Raw genomic sequence first — 19,537 nt, 5'->3', positions numbered from 1 at the left:
ATCAAACAGTTCGTGGTAACAAACTGTAGTAAGGAGTGACCCGGCTCAATAGTAAACAAAACTCTAAAAAACGAAATTTTGTTACTAATAGATACATCAAAAGAATCAGATTTTTATGCTGATTTTAAATATGTAAATTTCATAAAATTTCTTATTATCTATAAAAAGTTACAAACCTGAGAAAATTTACCTTATTTTGGAAAATAGGGGGGGGCATCCCCTAAAAGTCATAGAATCTTAACGAAAATCACACCATCTTATTCAGCGTATCTTTGAACCCTCCTGTAGAATTTTCAAGCTCTTATCTACAAAAATGTGGAATTTAGGGGTTTTTTGCCAGAAGATCGAACACGGGTGCGTTTTCTTTTGTTTTTATGGCACTTGGTATTAACGAAGTGACATATAGCAATCGCAAATTCTGTCGGTCTGTCGGTCTGTCTGTCGGTCCCGGTTTTGCTACTTTAGGCACTTCCAGGTAAGGTAGGACGATGAAATTTGGCAGGCGTATCAGGGACCGGACCAGTTAGAATTAGAAATAGTTTTCCAGATTTGACCATCTGGGGGGGGGAGTGGGGGGCCAGTTAATTTTGAAAAAATAGAAAAAATGAAGTATTTTTAACTTACGAACGGGTGATCGGATCTTAGTGAAATTTGATGTTTGGAAGGATATCGTGTCTCAGAGCTCTTATTTGAAATCCTGACCAGATCTGGTGACATTGGGGGGGGGGGAGTTGGGAGGGGGAAACCTAAAATCTCGGAAAACACTTAGAGTGGAGGGATCAGGATGAAACTTGGTGGGGAAAATAAGCACAAGTCCTAGATACGTGATTGAAATAACCGGGACGGATCCACTCTCTTTGGGGTAGTTGGGGGGGGAGGGTTAATTCTGAAAAATTAGAAAAAATGGGGTATTTTTAACTTACGAATGGGTGGTCGGATCTCAATGAAATTTGATATTTAGAAGGATATCTAGTCTAAAAGCTCTTATTTTAAATCCCCACGAGATCTGGTGACATTGGGGGGAGTTTGAGGGGACCTAAAATCTTGGAAAACGCTTAGAGTGGAGGGATCGGTATGAAACTTGGTGGGAAAAATAAGCAGAAGTCTTAGATACGTGACTGATATAACTGGACGGATCCACTCTATTTGGGGAATTGGGGGAGGGTTAATTCGGAAGAATTAGAAAAAATGACGTATTTTTAACTTACGAAGGAGTGATCGGATCTTCATGAAACTTCATATTGAGAAGGACCTCGTAACTCAGATCTGGTATTTTAAAACTCAACCGGATCCAGCGTCATTGGGGGGGGGGCCGGAAATCGTAAAAAAATACTTAAAGCGGAGAGATCAGGATGAAAATGGATGGGAAGAAAAAAAAAACAAGTCAAAGTTACGTAACTGACATAACCGAACCGGATCCCCTCTCTTTGGTGGAGTTGCAGGGGGGGGGGGGGGTAATTAGGAAAAATGAGGTATTTGTAACTTATGAATGGATGATCAGATCTTAATGAAATTTGATATTTAGAAGGATCTTTTGCTTTAAAGCTCTCATTTTAAATTCCGACCAGATCCTGTGACATTGGGGGGAGTTGGAGGAAGAAACCGGAATTCTTGGAAAACGTGAAAATTGGGGTATTTTATCTTATGAATAGGTGATCGGATCTTACTGAAACTTGATATATCGAAGGATCTTATTTCTTAGATGCTCCATTTTCTACTCGAATTGGATCCGGGGACAAAGGGGTTTGAAGGAGGGAAACAGAAATCTTGGAAAACGCTTAGAGTGGAGAGATCGGATGAAAATTGATGGGAACAATAAGTAAAAGTTCTAGATACGTGATTGAAATAATTGGAACGGATCTGTTCTCTTTGAGGAGCTGGGGGGGGGGGGTAATTTGGAAAAAAATAGAAAAATTGAGGTATCTTTAACTTAAGAACGGGTGACCGGATCTTAATGAAATTTGATATTTAGAAGGAATTCATGTCTCAGAGCTTTTATTTCAAATCCCGACCGGATCTGTTGACATCGGGGAAAGTTGGAGGGGGAAATAGGAAATCTTGGAAAACGCTTAGAGTGGAGGAATCGGGATGAACCTTGGTGGATAGAATAAGGAAATGTCGTAGATACGTGATTGACATAACCGTGCTGGATTCACTCTCTTTGGGGGAGTTGGGGGGAGAGGTTCAGTGCTTTGGCGAGTTTGGCGCTTCTTGACGTGCTAGGACGATAAAAATTGGCAGGCGTGTCAGGGAGCTGCACAAATTGACTTGATAAAGTCGTTTTCCCAGATTCGACCATCTGGAGGGCTAAAGGGAGAGGAAAAAATAGAAAAAATGAAGTATTTATAACTTACGAGTGGGTGATTGGATCTTAACGAATTTTGATATTTAGAAGGACATCGTGACTCAAAGCTCTTATTTTAAATTCCGACCGGCATTAAGCCTCTCATTTTCCTTTTAAATCAATCTATTGATTCTTAGAATTTTGTTAGAGCTCATACCATATGAGCTCTTGGCTCTTAGCTCTTCTGGCCTCGTCACAAGTGCCATATGAGCTCTTAGCTCTTGTTTTATCAGGGGTGATCGTATCGACTCAGTGGTCCTAGAATGTCGTGAGAGGGCTCATTTTAACGAAAATTGAAAGTTTTAATGCCCTTTTTAAGTGACCAAAATGACTTAAGTTTTTGCTGTTTTAAAAGGTAGAGTCGAGAGAAAGAGTCAAACTTTAACGTAAAGAGCGGGGTGTTGAGGAGGGAACTGCCCCTTTCATATAAGGAGTAATTTCTGTTCGTTTTAAGTTTTAATGTTGCTCCTTACTTTCATTTTAAAAAAACTTGTTTTTTTATTTAATCTCTACAAAACCCCGTAAGAGGTAACAGGTAATTCTTTTGTTTCGCTTTCCGGAAGCCTAGGACCACTCTGTCACCTATGGAGGAGGCGTTACCCGAATTCTGTTCTTCATTAGTATCTCTTGAGAGGGCAGTAGCTTTAATTAAAAAATATTTAAAGATAGGGGGAGGTGTAAATGTAATTTTCAAATCTAGAGGAGTAGTATTATTGTTTTTTCGATTTTTTCAGTTGAATTACTGAAAAAGATATTTTGTTTTAGTTAACTTTGAATAGTCTAGGACCAATTCAACCTCCGTGGAGGGAAGGGAAGGCACTTCGAAATCCTGCCATAATTTACATACCTGGAGGAAGTTCCAGAATCCAAATAAACTCGGTTGTACCTCTTACTTAATAGTCATTCCTTTTCATAGTTTGCACGTGACAAGACCTCTTTTGCGGAGGGGGGAGGGGTGAAAGAGTCAATATATGTCTACTAGCCTTCCTTATTGCCTACGGAGTACCAGCTATTTTAAAAGCGTTTTAGTAAATTTAAAGAAATATTCCGAAGCTATTCTTCTATTTTATGGTTCACTTCTTTGTGTTCTTTTTTTGTAGTACTGTACTTTGTGATATTGGTTGACAAATTGGCCTAGTAAGAAATATCAGATGAAGAGAATAATTTATCAAATCCATTATAGGGTCTTCCATTCCAGTTATTCTAGCTGTTCATTAAGCCACATTGTAAATTCATTTAACCAGTTCATTAGCGTGTATGTGTTTCTAAACTTTCTTAAATAAGAAGTGAAGGTCATCAGTTATGTCCCTGAGGTTTTTCTTTAGGGGAATTTTCAAGATCATGGGGTGGGGATGAGCACAAGAAAAAACAAAACAATATGTGAAATTAGAAATTTGCCAAGAATATGTTGAATATGTAGAATTTGCCAAATTACATGAAATAAAATCACAAAGTTTTGAGCATGCATCAGTCCTTCCCCCTCCCCTTTTATCTTCATTCCTGAAGTCATTGGACTTGGTTTCTACAATTGTTTTTTAATGCAACACAAACTACCAAAAATCTTATGTGTACTTAAAGGGTCAGTAAACCTGCTGTCCTCTTGCTTTAAGGCTTAAGTTCCCTGAAGCTATGATACAGTCGTGACGTTTCACCAAAATGTAGTACTTTTAAGCCGTAAAAACACTAAAGCCCACCCTGTAAATTATCTCTTCGTCAATAGAAAACTTTATTTCAAAATAAAGCCGGAAGCAATGCTATTAATTTGAAAGTAAAAGGCCTAAAGCAATTTGTCTCTCTCCTTCATATATTTTCAGGACCTCAAAGCAAATGATCATAAAATAAACTTACTCCGGTCAAATCTTCATCTACTTGGGGTGGGGGGCTAACTGCATCGTTTGTATTTATAATTGGTACAATGTTCAGGCTTATAAGTTCTTGAATTGTTGATCTTAGGTTATTCCTAGTTTCTTCGTTGTAGAAATCGGGCTTCGTCACGAGAACCTGGGCGACTTTAACGCTGTATTGGGCAAACATAGCTTCATAAAGAGACATTAAACCAGTTTGTCCAATTGCAGCCGCAGCTCTTGGCTCAATTATAGTTTTTGAACTCTGGAAGAAAAGACAAGCGGATTTTTATGTCCAAAAAACCCTAAAGCAATGTATAAAAGTATGTATAAAAGGAAACTTCTCATAATTGGAGTTTTTTGATGAATAACCAAGTAATTAGCCTGACACCATTTTTTACCAACTTTTTCTTCTTTATGCTCAGTGTTATATGCGAATTCTTTTTATCAAAAACAAAGTCCAGAATTTTTTACCTTTTTTTATTTTTTTTTTCTTCACATACAAAACCAAAATACATCTTTTACAAAATGCTGTCGCACTAAGAAAAACTAAAAAAACCCAGCTGTAATTTAAAATCCTCAATATTTGCAAGGCTATGAAACAAAAAGTCATCAAATTTCTTTATACGTCATATATTTCTACATTTTCAACCATAAACCGCCATCTGGTATTCTGGGTTAGGTATGGACGGGGTATTTGCCTGTTTTATTCTCTCAAATCTGTGTCCCTCCCACCTCCCCGAAAGTAACACATCCTCTTAAAATAGATTCTTGCACATATGCCTGGCTTAGACCGTAAATTGTTTATAAATGCTTGTTTTAACTATATTCGCTTCAGTTTTGTTACGATATATTTCAATATTGGCCCTTAAAGCAAAATTTTATGAGTTCTTGCCTATCATCTATAAAAGTAGAGACGATCTCATTTCTTTATTTACTTCTTTTTTCATTTCGATTTTTCATTATCTAGATCCTTTGTAATAAATTGCTCGAAAAAGGCTCAACCTGATCTAGGCTCTCTTGTGAAATTCTAAAAATTGGAAGCATCACTGGCATCCTGGGTACAAGAAAATAGGTTTTATCTTGTTATTTACATTTACGTTTGATTTTTTGTCTCAATATTTCATGAATAAACGCTATAAAACAAGAGCAATATAACAAAAAAAATAATCTTTTTATCACAGTGCTTCAAAAATAAGAAGACTCGTTTATTTGTTTTATTTAATAATATGGCTTTTAGCTTAAACTTTTGAGAGGCAATCAGTAAATAAGATACTTTCAATTGCAAACTGGCTGTGTCTTTTGCATTCAAAAAGAGTTTCAGGAAAAGCACTAGTCACACTGTACCGTTAAGAATAAGACGGGAGAGGTTTAAGGGTGGCAACATCTCACTTTACTTATAAAATCACTTCATTTTGTTTTAATTTTTAACTTCGCAATTTGTTTTCTTCTGAACTTTTTTAACTTACCATAATAATCCATACAGAAAATAATTTAAAATGCCCAATCCAGGTAAAATATAGAGACGTCAATGCCAAATGAATTACACTCTATATGACCTCATTCTATTTAATATGTAGGTTCCTACTGCTACTATTTAGCGAGAAGTAGATACTAACATCCCATGAAGCTACTCATTTTCTGCATCAAAGAAATTGAACCTCTTAAATAAGAAATCTTGTCATATCCACATTAGTCTTTAACTGGTACACCTTATTTTTTTACTGGTACATACCTTATTTGAAGAGTCTCTGGAACTTAAGGTGTCCCTCATGCTCATTGACATGATTAACTCCTGAACCAATTTTTGTTTTCCAAATGCGACGGCTCCACTTGTTACCATTATACACTCCCTTCCTTCATTTTGAAGCTCAGCTACCTTAGAAAAAAGAAATTAATTGCTGGTAACAAGCTTAAACGTCTGCGTTCCTAGCGGCTTTATAAACTACATACTGTGGAGTAAATTATTAGACCTCTGAAAAAAGGCCAGACTGTTAAATTCCACCTGTTAGCGAGTTTTCAATTCAACGTTAACCTAGCTTCCAATATTCTAATCTAGGTTCACTTATTTTTTTATTCTTCCAAACTGTTGTCAACTGTGAAAAATGAGCATGGGCTTTGGTTATTCTACTTTTTACATTTTCGAAGTGTCCACCACATTTTCTAATGTGGTGAAGTTGTAATTTTCAAATGTGGTGAAGAAATTTTCAAATAAACTCTTGTACTCTGAATTCTCAGATTCTCCAAAAATTCCTTTATTTTGATAAAATTTTCATCTAGGAGACTATAATCACCTGTCTAATCTAGGTCGATTAAAGTCTAACCCTTCTGTTTGATTCCATACTCTCTCGTACCCTTTGCCGTGTTCCTTAGGACGAAGTCCATCAAAATAAACCATACAAACATGAATAGAACACAGCCATACTTGGCTCCAGATTCAACAATAAACCGGCTACTAACCTCAATTCCTATCCCTACGACAGCATTACTGCTCTCGTAGAAAGCAATAAGTACTTTAATGTATTTTTCTGGTATACCATGTAAGGATAGGACCTTCACTAAAGCTATTCTATAGGTGGAATCAAATGCCTGTTCATATTCTATCAAACTGAGGACTAAAGAGGCTTGATAATATTTTTACCATAAGAGTGAAAGTAAGGTCGATGCATCCTCTCCTATTTTTAAAACAACCCTGTTTTCTATACTCACCGCATTCACTCTTATCACCTTTCTTATTAAAGCTGTTTGCTTAAACCTTTCAAACTCTATTAATAAAGCTTTTCATCCAACGGATGAAGTTTGGCTAGTTACCCCCCCCCCCTTCAGGTTCATGGGTTCTACTTCCACCAGCGTTGAATTCCCTTGTCTTTTAGTTGGAGTTGCCAATGCTCTGACTTGTGCTTTGTTTAATATTTACGAATCAATTTTGTTGCATTTGACTTTTACTTCTTAAATATTAGTTATTTAGTTTCAGTTTCTGTTGACAAGAGTCACTTCTTATGTTATACATGGTGGAACTATGCTATAATTAATTCAAACGAATCCACCGTTGCCAGTGGAAATCGAACTCGTCTTGGATTAACAAAGGTCAATTACTTTCGGACGTTTCAAAATAGACATAGAAAAATGGGTGCTTAGCATCTTTTTCCTTGAAGTCTGTATAAAACAGAGGCTGCTAATGAAACTCGCCAGTAAATACTTTTTATTAACTACTATTTCATTGGAAGTTTCTCGAAATGACAAAATAAATTGAAATACTTTGTAGAACAGTCAGAAATGAAATTTATGTGAATAAATAAAAGGAAGAAAATGTCCAGTGTTTCAAGAACAAAGAAGGTTTTGTTGTCTCAGCTTACAAGATATGTAGAGCATGATCGATAATATTTGACAGTAGTTAGTATTTTCAGAAAGTACCTGTTCAACAATAGAGGCCAGACGACCAAGTGCCAGTCCACACTCATCTTCTCGGGTAATAACTGCACTTCCTAGTTTAATGACAACGCGCTTAGCTCGCTTTAAATCACTTCTTTGATGGAAAGCTTTTGGCTGTTCATCTTGTCTGTTTTTCATTTCAGATACAGAAAACTGACGAGGTGATTCAAATTTTTCTCTCTGAAACAAAAGCTAATTACAACAGTCAACTGCAGTAAAATAATGGAAAAGATGCTGTAAAAGGAAAATTTGGTGATAATCTAAAAAATACTTTGAAAAAAGGGGGTACAAAAAAACAAATCAAATACAAAGAACTCTTAAAGCCTGAGACATCAAATAATATAACATTTTATTATTTGAACTTGAATCTTATAAGAATTTTAATGAAAACTTTTTGCAACGGCTGACTTGTTACATTTCCGATTGTCTTATGTTTCCTCTCATCTGTTTTGTCCTTACAAACTCAGCAAAGTAATGTCCATTCTATCATTACAAGACTGATACATCAAATATGTGATGAATCATTCCATTAACAGACATAATTGCATTTAAAATATATTCGTTATGATCGTCAGACTCAGGTTTAACTTAAAAATTATAGGAGAAGCCCCCCCCCCCCTACATAGTCAGCCTTTCTCTTGACGTTAGGGGTTCCAAGCATTTCAGGGAGAAGAGGGGCTGAAATGTTAGAAACACATTTTTGAGGTGATATTTCCGTCTCTTCAGACAAATTTTATTCTTAGAGGAGTCCCCCTCCCCCGTACGTGCAAGTGTAAGTAAGCATATTTATTTATTTAATAACAAACATTGTCAAAAACTTAATATAAACACATCACCTAAAATGACACAGCTTGATATGGAGGAAGGATAACAAAAAAAACAAAAAAACAAACAAAACAAACAAAAACAAAGTCAACTTAACATAAATCTTAGAAGGGGTGTAAAAACAAAACACAACTACAATATCCTATACCTTGCTACCACTCTCTTAGCTCTCCACACTCAACTCCTCCCTTAACACACCTCAAAAAAAACACTAACTTTAATAGCTTAATACCAACTTAATCGATCAACTATGCATTATATTATGTTAATTATTAAAATCATATTTAAAAAACAATTCATTCTTCAACAGCCTTTTAAATTCACTTAAATTACTACTTTTAAGGTCCCATTTAACGAATTGGATAGCATAGTTCCTCTAAAAATAAGCGAAAACACTTACCAAGACAAAACCCAATTATGAACACGAATTTTGTTCATTGACCTTGTGCCAGGGGAATGAACTTGATTAAAATGCTTGAACAAACTTCGAAAAGAAGTAGACTTACCTCTGACGCAATCATACATAAAAACACCAGCATAAAAGTTACGGAGAGTAGATGCTGGGAGTATTTTTAAGCTAACATAAGTCTCTCGACACGGTTCAGAAGGGCTTGAATTAGCAAGCACTCTAATAAAAATGTTTTGCAAAACTTGGACTGAACGAACGATTGAGGAGAAAGTACCCAACCATTTCGAACTACAATACAAAATATAGGCATGAATTAAACTAAAATATAATATATGGATTATTTCTTTCGGAAAACAATGTTTAAGTTCGCGAATTATGCCAATATTCTTTGCTAATATATTCGATATATTTAAATGAGAGTGATTTGTCAACAATACTACCGAGGTATCGAACGCTTGAAGTCCTCCATATTACGCTTGACCAGACCGTTCAAAACTACAAAATTTGACTGATTATGATTCATCCAGATATTTCTCTTTAGAATAGTGTTAGATAATGCAGTAACCAACAATTCAGCCGTTTTCGCACACACTATGAGAGCTGAGTCATCAGCAAACATCAGAAGAGAAACATTAGTCTGTTTATTGGTTAAATCTAAAACCTTATTGACAAGTGGCCGAAGAGAAGAAAAAGGATCACTAATATAAATCAAAAATAATAAAGGGCCTAAAATAGACCCTTTGGATACACCGCATCTAATTGGCAATGGTTGTGAACTTGAGCCAGATATTTTTATGCTTTGTGCACGACCAGAAAGGAAGCTAATTATCAAATTGAAATCTTTTATTACTCCTTACCTCCGTAACTTTTCAACAAGTGTAGAATGATCCACTGTATCAAACGCTTTAATGATGTCTAAAAAAACGTTGTAACTCAGTAAACTTTATAAAGAGATTTTTTATACTAGTTAAATATGCTCTTTCCTGTTCCTTATTCACTTCTTTCCTAAAACTAAACTGATTAGGATGTATTATATTAGATTTTTCAAGATTTACATAAAGTCTATTGTTACTTAACTTTTCAATTATACGACTTATTAGGGGTAAATTTGAAATGGGTCTGTAAATTGACACACTAATCGTCTCGCCTCCCTTGAACAATGCAATCACATCTACTGTCTTAAAACCACTTGATTGAGGGTGTTTCCTCCCTTCCTCCTTTAAAACGGCTCAAAAGCATGATCCCGAACATTTTGACCTGCACTATCTATTAGCCTCGTCCCGCAGCAATTTGTGCATGCTCTTTTATCTCCTTTCTTAGATAAACGTATAATGACTGATTGCATGACCTATGCTAAAAAAAAACAAAAAAAAAACAAAAAAACAACGGCGTTTCATTACCTGTATCCTGAACTATTTTTTAGCGGTTGACATTAAAAAAGATAGCTTGTCATTATCTATGCACTGTGTCATACTGGAAACTAAGCAGGCACTCTACCACAAGTAACTGCCACTCTGCCATGCTTCATACTAAGAAGGCGATCTAGACCGGAGGATTTTATTTAAGGTCCATTAATGACAAATTATCCAGAAAGATTAACGATATAATTAAGCTTAAACAGCTGAAAACGTTATTACCTCGAAAAAATATGAAGTTCAGATTCAGGAATACAAACCGGTTTATCATCTCTTTTTTCTTAGGTTCAAGAAGTGTCTTACACCAAATCAGGGAATATACCAGCTTTAAATTAGGAGTTAATCAATCCCACAAAATCTTCCAAAATTGTAGGTAGAATGTATTTTATTACCACCTCCAGCTAAATTTGACTTCATACTACGAACATTATCTATCTCAGTACAATTAGTTGGCCTTAAATAAAGTGAAACATCAATACCTGCTGGTAAAAAGATCTCAAAATTTAGAGATTTCATAGCAATGAGATCTTTAACGAGATATATTTTCGAGATATATCACTAAATATATTTTCATTATAATATCTATCATCTATATCATATGTTTAGTCAAAATACATTCCCCTGAATTGAAAAGGATTAGATAGCTGATAATAATCTGCAGGGCATCTTGTGAAGCTTTTAATGATTTCTTTTTCTTGCAATTTCAATACTAGTTTACAGAGTGACAGAGAGAGAGAGAGAAAAAAAGAGAGAGAGAAAGAAAGAAAGACAGAGAAAGAAGAAGAGAGAAAAGAAGAGATAGATATTGTGGGGCATCGTTACCTTCATATTTAGGAGAATTTTTGTTCTGCTTACATATTAAGCATTACTCCTTAATTTCATAAGAAATAAAAACCAATCTCAATTTAATAGCTACGTGCCTATTGTTTTCTAACAGCAAATTTATTGAACTTCTGGTTGTAAAAGCTTATTGTATCCCTAACCGACTATAAACCAACATAGTTATGAATGCTTTTTGTCGATTCCACTCCCCTCAGAGACCTACACTGGACAGCAACTTGTCCAATGATGTAGCATAACATTATTCATGACCAAAAACGGAAGGGTCCTAGAAAACAATTTGAGTCACGGGTAAGTCAGATACAAATTTGAACGAAAAGTAATTGAGCTTCCTCTGGGTGTCATCCCATGATATAATCGAATGAAAAATGCATGTTAATGCTAGCTGAAGATGAAACATGGATATGTAGCACAAGAATAAGGTTTGGAGGAAGTAATTGTTGATTCCCATGAAGAATACGAATAACAAATGGATGTACTGGGTAAGGCTTTCGTTGAAATATGAAGTGACCGGTAATAGGAGAGAGCATCTTCCCGACCCAGAGAATAAAAAAGAAAAGTATCAAATAGTTCGTGGTAACGAACTGTAGTAAGGAGCGACCCGGCTCAATAGTAACCAAAACTCTAAAAAAATTGAATTTTGATATCAACAGCTACATCAGAAGAATCGCATTTCAATGCTGATTTTAAATATATAAGTTTCATCAAGTTTAGTCTCACCCATCAAAAGTTACGAGCCTGAGAAAATTTGCTTTATTTAAGAAAATAGGGGGAAACACCCCCTAAAAGTCATAGAATCTTAACGAAAATGACACCATCAGATTCAGCGTATTAGAGAACTTTACTGTAGAAGTTTCAAGCTCCTATCTACAAAAATGTGGAATTTTGTATTTTTTGCCAGAAGACAAATCACGGGTGCGTGTTTATTTGTTTTTTTTTTTTTTTCCCCAGGGGTCATCATATCGACCAAGTGGTCCTAGAATGTCGCAAGAGGGCTCATTCTCACGGAAATGAAAAGTTCTAGTGCCCTTTTTAGGTGACCAAAAAATTGGAGGGTATCTAGGCCCCCTCCCACGCTCATTTTTTTCCAAAGTCAACGAATCAAAATTTTGAGATAGCCATTTTGTTAAGCATAGTCGAAAACCATAATAACTAAGTCTTTGGGGATGACTTACTCCCCCACAATCCCTGGGGGAGGGGCTGCAAGTTACAAACTTTTACCAGTGTTTACATATAGTAATGGTTATTGGGAAGTGTACAGACGTTTTCAGGGGGATTTTATTTTGTCTGGGGGTGGGGCTGAGGGGAGGGGGCTATATTGGAGGATCTTTCCTTGGAGGAATATGTCATGGGGGAAAAAACTCAGAGCAAAGGGCGCAGGATTTTCTAGCATTACTATAAGAAAACAATGAAAAATAAACATGAAAACGTTTTTTCAAATGAAAGGAAGGAGTAGCATTGAAACTTAAAACAAACAGAGATTATTACGCATATGAGGGGTTCTAAAAATACTTTAGCATAAAGAGCGAGGCATTTAGGAGGAGATAAATACCTCGCTCTTTATGCTAAAGTATTTTTAGTAATTTCAACTATTTATTCTACGGCCTTTCTGATTCAGGGGTCGTTCTTAAAGAATTGGGACAAAACTTACGATTTAGTGTAAAGAGCGAGGTATTAACAAGGGTACAAAACCCCTTGTATACATAATAAAAATATAAGATTATGAAAGTTTGTTACGTAAGTTAATTCTTAAGTTACGTATATCTTTTACTAATAAAAACGTTCGTTAAAAATTAAAAGTTCTAGTTGCCTTTTTATGTAACCGAAAAATTGGAGGGCAACTAGGCCTCCTTTTCCACCCCTTATTTCTTAAAATCGTCTGATCAAAACTAAGAGAAAGCCATTTAGCCAAAAAAAGAATTAATATACAAATTTCATTTTAATAATTTATGTGCGGAGAGCCAAAACCAAACATGCATTAATTCAAAAACGTTCAGAAATTAAATAAAAAAACTAATTTTTTTAGCTGAAAGTAAGGAGCGACATTAAAACTTAAAACGAACAGAAATTACTCCGTATATGAAATGGGTTGTCCCCTCCGCAATCCCTCGCTCTTTACGCTAAAGCTTTTAATTGTTTTAAAAAGTAGAATTGTGGCAAAGAGTCAAACTTTAGCGTAAAGAGCGAGGGATTGCGGAGGAGACAACCCATTTCATATACGGAGTAATTTCTGTTACTCCGTATAAAAAATTAGTTTTTTTTATATTTAATTCTAACTCAAACTGATGGGCGTAGGTGCTTATCTTCATTGTAACATAAGGTTGTAATCGTATCTCTATTTTCATTTATCTCTGTTCTATTAATTAGGTCAATTCAGACGTAAGTTTGGTCACTGCAAGAATTGATTGCAGTCTCAACTAACTTTCCATTCAATTTTCTGTATGTCTTATGTGACTCTGTAAACGCATATTTTTTTTTTTTTATTTTAGACTATAGCAGAGGTTGTCGTTTTGTGGTTTTTTCCATCATCTTAATTGGGGTAATTTTGGGTAAAATGCCCTGTAGTACCGCTGTTATAACAAGTTAATTTTCCTTCTTTGTGTTGATTGTTCTGAGATGTACTTTTTTGTTCTATGTAATTTCTATTATACTCTTTAAATCGAAATTTCTCGGTGACTACAAATTCATTTTTTTTGATCCAGGTACCCACCATTCCTTCACTTGTTTCCAGATAATTTTCTTTTAATTATATTTTCAATTCCGTGAGGATATTTTCTAGAAAATATTCCTTCACTGCCTTTTCAACTACCTTCTGGAGGATTTATTGTAGTTCGTATACATCATTTATCGTCATAGTATATTCGCCTAATTCTTGCCATTTTTCTTGTAAATCTGTCAACCTGTATTAAAACTCCCTCCAGGTTTCTGAATTTTTTTTTGTTCCATTTCGTACTTTTAGCAGAAGTGTTTCGGAGATAATTCAAAACGCCTAAAAATTCCGTCTTTTAATTTTTGAAAGTATTTTGCGTAATGCCTCGGCAAAGCCATATAGGCATCATGTACCTGGTGATTTATTTTGAGCTATATAATTTTCACCCAGTCTTCCTCTGGCCATCCGTCGGATCTAGTACTTTTTGTTAACATTAGAGATATAGAAGTATATCTTCATTTTCTCTCATCTGCCAGAGGTTTTTGGCCCATATTAGGTCTATTGTAAAAAATTGTGTCTGGTCTGAGAAATTCTCCCAACGGTCATCGTGGCCTCGTTTTTTTCTCTATTTTTGTCTCTTTATTTTCTGTGTTTCTTTCTCCCTTCTTTATTTTTTTTATCTTTCCTCAGTCATTATTCGTCTTTAATCTTCCCTTTCCGTTCTATCTGCCTCTTCTTGTCATTCCCAGTAATTCATCATTTGCGCAAAATCTATATGATTAATTATCCGGGACCTCCTGCTAGATATTGAGCTCATACTATTTCTACTATTTAGTCTAATTTGATTTCTCCTTTCATTAATCTCCTTCTCTGTGTTTCATTAATTTCCTTCTCTGTGTCTTTTTGTTCTATATTTGTTTGGCGACTATATATCTTGTCTCTAACCGGTCATTTTACCTAGTATCTGAGGGTTGAGCTTGTCTTGGTTCCTCCTTGTTTTCCTATAACAGTATTCTCTATTTTTCTCTTCATGGATTATAGCCACGGTATCCGATTTATACTCTCCCATATTACCAAATGCCCTCCTTCCCAATCATATTATCTCGACATCCATCTCTGTCTCTCTATCTAGATATCTCATTTTTAGAAATAACCCATTTTGATACCGGTTTTAGCTACATCGCGATTTTCATGTGCATCAATTGGGGATCTTACCGTCCTTGCTGAAGATGCAAATGCAGAAACTGGGTAATAACTGGCCATAAAACATACTGACAAAATCGGGTTTTACTTAATGGTAAATCCTCTTGTTTACTCCTAGCGGGAGTTCCGTATCATTACAAATCTGAAAAGACTTTTCTTTTTTTTTAAGTCGTATTTTTTTTCGAGTTAATATCTAACTGAATTAAGTCTTCTCCGTGTCTAGGAGAAACAGACGGCATTTTTCTATTCGATGTGTCTGACATAAAATAAACATTCAGCTAACAAAAAATTATTTGACCTCATATGGTCAAATATACTTGCAGTAATATATTTTCTTTTTTTACTCTTGTGAAAAATTCTCAACGTTCCAATGAGTTGTCTGCATTTTTGCAAGCTCATTAGTCTTGTGATGTTTTATTTGCTAAAGATTTATACTAGGCGAAGCCGATCAAATTTTCTTTATATTGTTTGAATATTTTGTTTGTTAACCACAATCCAAAACAAAACAATCATTCTAAATTTATTGTTGTTCTTATAGGATATATCAGCAGACTATTATTTTATAGGTTAGAAATTTTACCCAAATCTTTGGAAAACACCGATTTGGCTCACTATCAATGTTTAGATAGATGTGTTCTTCTTGCTGCCACCAAAGTAATGTCTCTGGTGGTACCAGTGTATGTGGCCACCAGTATTCTTAATCCAGTGCCACAAGAGCCTCGACTGACCTTCTGCTATAGTATTGTAACGCGTTCGAGCAGTCACGCGGTCTCTACGAGTCCTTTCTGCTCTCATATTGTCATTAGTGTTGTTGTGACAAGTGTATTGCCTTTGGGAGGGGAGGTTAAGTAACACTGTTTGCCCGGAGGTAGTGTCTCTTCAATGAATCCGGATTGAGTCCTATCCCAATGCACTATTGGAGTTTCTAACCCCTCGTATCCCCTTAACGAACTATGTATGGAGCCCTATCCCGGTGACTATTTTAGTTGCTCTCCCCTTGTATCCATAACATTTTGTGGAAACATTATATACTTATTTTCTCGGTGAAACCCTTAAATGACTTTGAGCACAGCCCTACACATGGTGTTATCTCAGCTTCCGAAGATATTCCCAGGTACCGTTTGCCAGCTGTGATTTTTCGATGAAATGTGCTTTTGCATACAAGCAGCCAGGCGCACGGTACCCATCTGGGGAGCAGCATGAGGTCATTGTCATAAAAGTTTGATGGAGAGTTACTTATTATCACTGTTCAACAAAGACATTTGATTAGTTTACATTGATTTCAGTTCGAAAAACGTTCAAATATTTAAAAAAATGAATGAATTTACACTACTGTAACTTGAAGAAATTGACAGTGACGATATGAAGACAAGAGCTCCCAAAGTAGCAGTTGAAACTGAAAAGGAGTTTTGACTAGCATTCGTGTGGGATGAGATCTTTATTAGATATGTTACGTCATTGAGTAGGTTTAGGCTGGAAGAAAAATAATGATTCACAGCAAAAATGAATATAATGCATATATACAGACAACAATATGGATTGAAGGCAATCACGAAGCACAGGGAGGCCAACAGATTGACTCATCTCATGAAACAAAGGGAAAATGCATATATTCTACTACTACAATTCTGACAGTAAAAATGTTTCATAATTATTTGTTTTCTTATTAGCTATTTTAGTTGATCGTCTGCTCTTCTCTCTAGTGAACCAATAGGCGTTGAGAGTGTACACAAAGTAGAAAGAATTTTGAATGTGTCAGGTGTCTATAATCGGTAAAGGGGTAAAAAAAATAATCGGCAAGAACAAAATAAAGATTGATTTGAGATACAAGCAATCATTCAAAATCTTTTGATATTGGAAAAATGTTTGAATCTAAATGATCAATTTCAGAAATTATCAGTGCACAAGAAAACATTCGCTGAAAGAATGCTTGACAATATCGTGGAAAATGGTTCTCCGACTTTGGATTACTGTATGAGGCTTTTACGCTGTGGGCCAATTACATTTACTCAATTTGCTGACATTCTAATTGAAAAGAAAAACAAAATTGTATTGTGGATTAGCTTTTGAATACTACCTAAAAAACAATCAAGTTTCCATGTTGATTTAAGACTCTATCTGAATGACTTTTCGTGAAAACAGTCAACAACTTAAAATTCATGTTCAAACAGATATAATTGATTTAACGTTACATGATTAATCCTCTCTCTCTAGAAGTAAAAAAGAACATTCCTATTGCTCGCAAGTCGGTTTCTATTTGGTGGTGTGAGAGTTAACACTGAAAATATAATCCAAACATGTCCTCCACTCTGTTTATATACATTGGGTAGCCAAAATACATAAATAATTCTAAATTGAACAAACCAGACTGTAGCATTCGACACTTTGGAACTGTAACTTTCATACCTCTTAAAAAAAATTTTTATAAAGCCTTCAACCGCAATACTTTATTTCCTAAGAGAGATCTCCAAGATACCTGGGAGTCTTGGTACTATACTGTACAAAATTAAGGACTCTAATTCTGGCCTTGAAGAGGTTATATGACTCTCGCCATAGAGAATACCTTTGCTCCAATTGTCACTATAATAAGTGTGATCAATGGGGAAAAGTTACTCTGGTATGATTGAAAAAAAAAACATAAACGTGATTTCAGATTATATGCAAGATATTGGCATCATCTTGGATTTAAATTGTTTGGGAAGAAGAATTTGGAACAATTTTCAGTTGACAAAACGAGAAGAGACTACAGTTGCCATGTCATTGATTTTTATTTGACTGTTAGAGAAAGTGATTCTTCATGTGAGAATACCGTTTGTAACATTACTTTAAATAAGCAAATTGAAACATGTTAATTTTACAATATGAATCAAAATAGCATCATTGACTTCACAAAGAAATATAATAAAAATGAAGTTACATTATATTGTAGAAAACATGACGCTGACTTTGCACACCAAGATCAGTACAAGTTGAATCCCAATAATCTGCCACCACTAATCGTTATTGATGACCACCTAAATGAGGAAGGGAAAAAAAATCTAAAACATGTAGACAAAAGACTTTTTATAGTACATATATATATATTTTATTTATAAACAAATTTACAAACATTTTTAAAACATTTTATCTTAAGGCACTGAAATCGCTATTATACAGGTAGAACAAGGTAAGTTCTACAATGAAGCCGTTCAATCATGGTTTGTCACCATAAATGTTGAAAAATTCATTATAAGTATAGTCACGACTTGGAAAAATGAAATATAGTAATGCATGAAAACCAAACCTTTTGGTTCATTACATAAAAAAAACTAGGTTTTTTTAACTGAAAGTAAGGAGCGACATTAAAACTTAAAACGAACAGAAATTACTCCGTATATGAAATGGATTGTTCCCTCCGCAATCCCTCGCTCTTTACGCTAAAGCTTTTAATTGTTTTAAAAAGCAGAATTGTGGCAAAGAGTCAAACTTTAGCGTAAAGAGCGAGGGATTGCGGAGGGAACAATCCATTTCATATACGGAGTAATTTCTGTTCGTTTTAAGTTTTAATGTCGCTCCTTACTTTCAGTTAAAAAAACCTAGTTTTTTTTATGTAATTTCTGAACGTTTTTGAATTAATGCATGTTTGATTTTGACTCTCCACACGTAAACTATTCAAACGAAATTTGCATATTAATTCCTTTTTTGGCTAAATGGCTTTCTCTTAGTTTTGATCATACGATTTTGAGAAATATGGGATGGGGAAGGAGGCCTAGTTGCCATGCAATTTTTCGGTTACATAAAAAGGCAACTATTAATTTTAATTTTAACGAATTTTTTTATTAGCAAAAAATATACGTAACTTTAGAATTAACTTACGTAACAAACTTTTATATTCTTTAATTATTATTATGTATATGAGGGGGTTTGTACCCTCGTTAATACCTCGTTCTTTACACTAAATCGTAAGTTTTGTCCCAATTCTTTAAGAATGACCCCTGAATCAGAAAGGCCGTAGAATAAATAGTTGAAATTACTAAAAATACTTTAGCATAAAGAGCGAGGTATTTATCTCCTCCTAAATACCTCGCTCTTTATGCTAAAGTATTTTTAGAACCCCTCATATGCGTAATAATCTCTGTTCGTTTTAAGTTTCAATGCTACTTCTTCCTTTCGTTTGAAAAAACGTTTTCATGTTTATTTTTCATTGTTTTCTTATAGTAATGCTAGAGAATCCTGCGCCCTTTTCATTGAATTTTTCTTCCCCCATGACAGATTCCTCCAAGGAAAGATCCTCCAACATAGCCCCCTCTCCTCAGCCCCACCCCCAAACAAAATAAAATCCCCCTGAAAACGTCTGTACACTTCCCAATAACCATTACTATATGTAAACACTGGTCAAAGTTTGTAACTTGCAGCCCCTCCCCCAGGGATTCTGGGGGAGTAAGTCATCCCCAAAGACATAGTTATTATGGTTTTCGACTATGCTGAACAAAATGGCTATCTCAAAATTTTGATCCGTTGACTTTGGGAAAAAAATGAGCTTGGGAGGGGGCCTAGATGCCCTCCAATTTTTTGGGTCACTTAAAAAGGGCACTA

At 35.1% G+C, this 19,537-nt stretch overlaps 2 protein-coding genes across 4 annotated transcripts in view; one reads left to right on the top strand and one right to left on the bottom strand.

Moving 5' to 3' along the window:
• Nucleotides 1-19,537, top strand: part of LOC136025140 (uncharacterized) — a gene marked incomplete in the record, with an annotated part of 224,685 nt that overhangs the window by 145,569 nt on the left and 59,579 nt on the right.
• The window catches only part of LOC136025137 (delta-1-pyrroline-5-carboxylate synthase-like), a 127,727-nt gene that overhangs the window by 53,204 nt on the left and 54,986 nt on the right, over nt 1-19,537 (bottom strand). For 2 of the 3 annotated variants that reach the window (XM_065700886.1, XM_065700885.1), the window contains exons 3-5: nt 7,603-7,800; nt 5,924-6,067; nt 4,193-4,453 (exon numbers count right to left, since the gene is read on the bottom strand). In XM_065700886.1, coding sequence (XP_065556958.1) covers nt 4,193-4,453; nt 5,924-6,067; nt 7,603-7,800 — 603 coding nt within the window. Of the gene's footprint in view, nt 1-4,192; nt 4,454-5,923; nt 6,068-7,602; nt 7,801-8,845; nt 8,866-19,537 lie in introns of those variants that run through there. The other variant, XM_065700887.1, reaches the window with a different exon arrangement.

This window comes from Artemia franciscana, chromosome 3, assembly GCF_032884065.1.
Source record: "Artemia franciscana chromosome 3, ASM3288406v1, whole genome shotgun sequence".
NCBI classification, from domain to species: Eukaryota; Metazoa; Arthropoda; class Branchiopoda; order Anostraca; family Artemiidae; genus Artemia; species Artemia franciscana.
This window is presented reverse-complemented; position numbering and strand designations above follow the sequence as displayed.